Source organism: Onychostoma macrolepis, chromosome 22, assembly GCF_012432095.1.
Source record: "Onychostoma macrolepis isolate SWU-2019 chromosome 22, ASM1243209v1, whole genome shotgun sequence".
Taxonomy (NCBI): domain Eukaryota; kingdom Metazoa; phylum Chordata; class Actinopteri; order Cypriniformes; family Cyprinidae; genus Onychostoma; species Onychostoma macrolepis.
In genome coordinates this window covers 7,905,279-7,912,213 of record NC_081176.1, presented here as the reverse complement: position 1 = coordinate 7,912,213, position 6,935 = coordinate 7,905,279, and the positions used below count along the sequence as shown (strand labels likewise).

The following is a 6,935-nucleotide window of genomic DNA, read 5'->3' as shown; positions in this document are numbered from 1 at the left end:
ATAGATATATATATTCCATATAATATATTAAAAACATACTTAGCGAGACGTCAGAGAAGAGGAGTCTGTTCATTGGCTGCCCAAGGACGTAGCTCCTCCCCCGGAATTGCGTCGCAAGGTCACCAGCCAAACAGGTCACTCGCAGCGCTTCCAAGATGGCGGCCTCCTTGTGTCAGTGTTACCAGGTGAGTTTCTCATTTAAACTGTTTATTAAGCGCTCATCAACAGCGCTATTGATATCGGTATAATAAACACAATGTCCGCGATTAAAGCAGCACGAGCTCGCGCTTGGTTCACCAGAACCGCGCTTTTTTAATGCAGAAATGTGGATAGATTGATCAGTCATGCTTATGAAACATGATTCTGGCCTTGATGTAACATTAAAAATCATAATAACATAACAAACGAAGCTCTTAAATCACATTACGTATGTACAAATCACACAAAAAATGCTAGACAAAAATTGATTATTGTGTTTAGACCTCTTAACCATAAAGTACCATGGTTTTACCATGCTTTTTGGAAATGTACCATGGAAATACCATGGTATCTTTTGGAGAAGCGTCTGAGTTTTATCATATATGAGTAATTCATGTATAAAATCTTGTTTGACAGTGACATCAGTACCTGAGCATGTTTATCTGTGGCAAGCTTGTCATTAGATGGTGTTTTTCCATTCATAATTATGGAAATACTGTATTATTATGCATGTTTTTCTCCTCAGCTGTGTGTCAGGAGAAGTTCTGCATTTTTAGTCGCTCGTCAGTATGCGTCATTATACGACAGAGCTCATGTTTACAGGATATGTGGCCCAGCAGCTGCTACAGCGCAGGTGAGTGTTGCACATCATTCGTTTTTTGGTGAAAATTGTGATTTTACAGCATTTTTTTTACATGTATATCATCCGCAGGCAAGGTTTATGTCCTCCGGTGGTGGTCGGAAAGGCTTCCTTGGAGAGTTTGTGGACAATCTCAAGCAGGAACTGAACAAGAACAAGGAGATGAAGGAGAACATCAAGAAGTTTCGCGAGGAGGCCAAAAAACTAGAGGAATCGGAAGCCCTCAAACAAGCCAGGAGGAAATATGTACGATTTTATGTCTAACGTGATTCTAAAATAGCCAAACGTGTTATTTCTCTATTGTGAACTTGTGTTTTTGTTGGTGTCTTCCAGAAAACCATAGAGTCTGAAACAGTTAAAACTTCTGAAGTGTTGAAGAAAACACTCGGGACGATATCAGAGACGGTGAAGGAGGTGAGTTGAATTAACGCTGATTTTTGGCCGTCCCAGCACATCTTGACGTGCAATTTTTTTCATTTATATTTATATATTCATTAAACGTGCAGAGATTTGCATAAGTGCTGAACGTTATGTTTCTGCAGCGTGTTTGCGCTGCAGTATTGCCATGTTCAGCGAAGGATTACGATGCAAAATAATCTGTTGTATTTTGTTCTGATTTTATGTGGAAAACACATGTATTATTTAAGGCAAAACCATTGTTGTTTTTTCATGCATTGGTCAATTCAGTGTCAATTCACTGAGATGCTATTATAGATTTTATTAATATTTTAAAGTTTAGTTTTTATGTTTAGAATTGTAACTTTGTGTGTATTTGTAATTTCAGTATTTATATATATATATATATATATATATATGACTATAGTTTTTATTCATTTTTATTTCAGTTTCAGTACATAAATTTGCCTCGGCAACTAGCTGAAATAAAAAAAGAAATAAAATAGTAACTGATTTTTAATGGGAACTGATTTTTAATGGATTTTCTATATTAATATAACTGTATGAACCCTCAGTCAGTTTTGAGATATGATCTGTTTTGCTTCCATAACACGTTTTCTTTCAGACTAGTGGAATTGTTTATCCTCAAAATGAGTTTTTCCTCCATTTCAGTGGCACTTACAAGCACCAAATTTTACAGTGTTATTCCTATCTATATTCTGAAGGTTTTTACTGTGGGGTTTGTTTATATATCATTTGCATGGTTTATTGCTGCACTATTTGCCTCTGTAGATTTCAATTACAATACATTATCTTGAAAGGTGATTTCTTCAAAATGAGTTTTTTCTCAACTCCAGCAGCATTTACATGCACCAAGTTTTACAGTTTTATTCCCATTTGTATTCTGAACATTTTTGCTGTTTTTGTTTTATATATATAATAATATCATTCACCTATTTTTTCTTATTTTTTTACAACATTTTATTCCTAAAAACATGATTTTTTTTCTGTCTACTGACAGTATTTTTCTGATTTTTGGAGTGATAAAAGATGTATCCAAAATCCCTTCTGTAAAAACCTTTAACTCTAATATGTCAACAAAGTGAAACAAAAATTTTGAATCTGGCTTTACAGATTTCTGCTCTGGAAATGTTTGCAAATTAGTGTCATATTTAATTAGATAATGCCTCATGTGTATATCTAAACAAAATATTTTAGAAAACTTGTAATACCAAAAAATATTGCAATTCTTAATCTAATCAATAAACTGGGAAGTATGGTGATATTTTTTTGGTTAATTGTTTACCCTATTCATTTGGGGTGTATTGTCTTAAACTGAAGTGATTTGCATAACTGCTCAGTGTTGTTGTCATTCAATGCATGTTGTGTTATTTTAACAGTCTGCAAAGCATTATATTTGTAATACATTTATAAAAAATATTTTAGGAGCTGATTCTGTGTGTTTCTCCTCAGGGTTTGGAAGAGGTCGGCCGCTCAGACATCGGAAAGAAAATCAAAGAAGGCATGGAGGAAGCGGCCAAAACAGCCAAACAGTCGGCAGAGACGGTGTCTAAAGGTGGAGGAAAACTTGGAAAGACCGGAGCCTTTCGGGCGATATCACAGGTACCTATCATGATATTGAGTTTTCACATCATAGAAATGCTGTTTATGGTATAGGCTGTGAATTATCTGGCTTTTTCTTGCGTGTATGTTGTGAAAGTGGCATATGGATGAACTGAATGGCTCAATAGTTTCAACTCTTGTTGTCCTCAGGGCGTCGAGAGCGTCAAGAAAGAGATCGGTGACCTCGGACAGATCGGCCCGTACCGGCCGCCCACCAGACTGAGGAAGAGGAGCGATTTCTCATCGAAGGCGGGAGGCGCAGAAGCCAAAGTCTTCGAGGCCAACGAGTAGGTCACTTCTCAAGGACTAATGTTATGATGAGATGTTTTTTTTTGTTTTTGTTTTTTATGAAGAATGTATTTTGTTGCATATTAAATGGAAAAAAAATCATTTTTATTTCCATTAAATTTTTTAATTGAATTATACATTTATATAGTTTTAAAGAATTGTGTATTTTTTGTTTGTTGGCCTGCATAATGTATAGTTCAGTGTCAATGTCCAGTTTTTCTACTTAAAATACTATTGATATATTTATTGTAGATGATAGTTACAATTAATATTTAGCTAATAAAATCATTGTAAATAATATAAAATGATATTTGTGTATTTATTAATAATTATTTTAATTCATATTAATAATAGACTTTTAATGTATATTGTTTATTGGTGCACATTAAATAGCAGAATACATCCATTTTTTGAGTGGAGGCTATATACAGTCATGGCCAAAAATATCGGCACCCTTGGTAAATATGATCAAAGAAGGCTGTGAAAATTAATCTGCATTGTTAATCCTTTTTATCTATTATTTAAAAAATGCACAAAATTTATCTTTCATTGGATAAGAAGAATTTTAAATGGGGGGAAATATCGTTATGAAATAAATGTTTTCTCTAATGCACATTGGCCATAATTAACGGCACCCTTTTATTCAATACTTTTTGAAACCTCCATTTGCCAGTTTAACAGCTCTAAATGTTCTCCTATAATGCCTGATGAGGTTAGAGAACACCTGACAAGAGATCAGAGACCATTCCTTCATCCAGAGTCACTCCAGACCCTTTAGATTCCCAGCTCCATGTTGCTGCTTCTTCTCTTCAGTTCACTCATTTTCTACAGGGTTCAGGTCAGAGGACTTTAATGGCCAGCAGAAGCTTGGTTTTGTGCTCAGTGACCCATTTGTGTGTTGTTTTTGAGGTTTGTGTCCAAACATGGCCCATTATAAGCTTTCTAACAGAGTCAGTCACTTATTGATTTTTTTATCTGTTGGTATTTGATAGAATCCATGATGCCATGTGTTTAAACAAGATATCCAGGACCTCCAGCAGAAATATAGGCCCACAACATCAAAAACACAGCAGTATATTTCATTGTACACATGGGGTACTTTTTATCCCTGTGTTCACCAAACACATCTTGAGTGTTTGCTGCTAAAAAGCTCATTTTTTAGTTTCATCTGACCATAGAAGCCAGTCCCATTTGAAGTTCCAGTCGTGTCTGATAACTGAATATGCTGGAGTTTGCTTTTGGATGAGTGAGGAGAATTTTTCTTGAAACTCTTCCAAACAACATGTGGTGATGTAAGTGCTGTTTGACAATTTTTTTCTTTTTTTTAATGTTTTCTGACCCTGAGACTCAACTATTTTCTGCAGTTCTCCAGCTGTGGTCCTTCGAGAGTCTTTAGCCGCTCAAACTCTCCTTCTCACCGTGCATCAGGACGATATAGACACACGTCCTCTTCCAGGCAGTTTTGTAACATTTCACGTTGATTGGAAATACTTAATTATTGCCCTGATGGTGGAAATGGGAATTTTCACTGCTCTAGCTCTTTTCTTAAAGGCACTTCACTAATTTGTGAAGCTCAGTTATCTTTTGCTGCACATCAGAAATATATTCTTTGTTTTTTTCTCATTGTGATGGATGATTAAGGGAATTTGGGCTTTGTTTTCCCTCCTATTAATATTTCTGTGAAACAGGAAGCCATGGCTGGATAATTTCATGTTCATAATCACCCTGGAGTACTCAAAATTGTGAATATGAATGGAATATACTTCAGAGATATTTTACTCATAAGAATTTGTAGGGGTGCCAATAATTGTGTCCAACATGTATTTGAGAAAAACATTTATTTCATAATATTTCCCCCCCATTTTAAATTCTTAATATCCAATGAAAGGTTTGATTTTTGTACATTTTTTAAATAAAAGATCAAAAGGATTAACAATGCAGATTAACTTTCACAGCCGCCTTTGATCATATTTACCAAGGGTGCCGATATTTTTGGCCATGACTGTACAATTAAAATGTTCAAATAAAATATTATAGATAATATTTGATAGTTATAATTATTAATATTTAGTTGTTTAATAATGTAAAATGTATAGATAAAATATTAATTAATAATAGGTGTTAAATTTTTACAGGTTATGAGATATTAATTGACAAATCTTTGTTATTATTTTCTATATTTTCCCCCCAAATTTCATTAATGTTTTATAATAACAAACATATTTGAAATAAATTTGGGATTACATAGAAATGACCCATGAATATGAACTATAGAGCATCTAAATGATTTTAAAACATTTCATCTTTAATAATGTTTTAATGTAGTGTTTTCTTTGTCTTTTAAAGGGAGGCGATGGGTGTCGTGCTGCACAAGGACTCTAAATGGTATCAGCAGTGGAAGGACTTCAAGGACAACAATGTTGTTTTTAACAGTGAGTTTGACTGAAAATGCTCATGTATGATCAATAGATGGCGCTGTGCTGCAGGGATCTGCTGTATGTTCAGGAGCGGCTCTGGATGTTAGTTGTGTTGAAGAGTTCACTGCATCAATTAGAGGCTCGTTAGGCGCAGTGATAATGAAGCTCAGTAACGAGCAGCCGCAGCCCATCGGCTCAGAGACTGTTTTCCCTTCATGATCGAATGCTTTTCCACAGTAAGGGCTGCGTGTTGCCCGAAGCATGATGTGACACGTTTGTTTTAACGTCAGATTGTTGTACTGAGAGAACAACTCACAATATGTGCCGTGTTATTATCCTGAGTCATTTCATGTGCTGTCCTCCTCCCAGGGTTCTTTGAGATGAAGATGAAGTACGATGAGAGTGACAACGCCTTCATCAGAGCGTCCCGCGCCGTCACTGACAAAATGACTGACATCATCGGTAAAAACACCACTGCATTTCTGCTTAGCTTTACTGAAAGATGGATGGATGGATGGATAGATAGATGAATATGGATGATGGATGGATGGATGGATAGATAGATAGATAGATAGATAGATAGATAGATAGATAGATAGATAGAAGATAGATAGATAGATAGATAGATAGATAGATAGATAGATATGGATGGATGCATGGAGATGGATAGATATGGATGGATGGATGGATAACTAGATAGATAGATAGATAGATAGATTAATATGGATGATAGATAGATGAATATGGATGATGGATGGATGGATAGGATGGATGGATAGATAGATAGATGAATATGGATGATAGATAGATAGATAGATAGATAGATAGATAGATAGATAGATAGATAGATAGATAGATAGATAGATATGGATGATAGATAGATGAATATGGATGATAGATAGATAGATAGATAGATAGATAGATAGATAGATAGATAGATAGATAGATGAATATGGATGATAGATAGATAGAGATGGATGGATGGATGGATATGGATGGATGACTAGATAGATGGATAGATAGATGGATAGATAGATAGAAGATAGATAGATAGATAGATAGATAGATAGATAGATAGATGAATATGGATGATAGATAGATGAATATGGATGGATAGATAGATAGATGGATAGATGGATGGATGGATGGATGGATGGATGGATGGATGGATGACTAGATAGATGGATAGATGGATGGATGGATGACTAGATAGATAGATAGATAGATAGATAGATAGATAGATAGATAGATAGATAGATGAATATGGATGATGGATGGATAGATAGATGAATATGGATGATTGATAGATAGATAGATAGATAGATAGATAGATAGATAGATAGATAGATAGATAGATAGATAGATGAATATGG

The 6,935-nt window shown here is 34.9% G+C and overlaps 1 protein-coding gene across 1 annotated transcript in view; it reads left to right on the top strand.

The window, feature by feature from the left end:
- The first annotated feature begins 63 nt into the window (after nucleotides 1-63).
- The window catches only part of timm44 (translocase of inner mitochondrial membrane 44 homolog (yeast)), a 12,821-nt gene continuing 5,949 nt past the window's right edge, over nucleotides 64-6,935 (top strand). Inside the window, exons 1-8 of the mRNA XM_058760832.1 lie at nucleotides 64-185; nucleotides 725-832; nucleotides 911-1,084; nucleotides 1,172-1,252; nucleotides 2,708-2,857; nucleotides 3,008-3,144; nucleotides 5,492-5,577; nucleotides 5,932-6,024. Coding sequence (XP_058616815.1) covers nucleotides 156-185; nucleotides 725-832; nucleotides 911-1,084; nucleotides 1,172-1,252; nucleotides 2,708-2,857; nucleotides 3,008-3,144; nucleotides 5,492-5,577; nucleotides 5,932-6,024 — 859 coding nt within the window. The 5' untranslated portion in view covers nucleotides 64-155. The remainder of the gene's footprint in view (nucleotides 186-724; nucleotides 833-910; nucleotides 1,085-1,171; nucleotides 1,253-2,707; nucleotides 2,858-3,007; nucleotides 3,145-5,491; nucleotides 5,578-5,931; nucleotides 6,025-6,935) is intronic.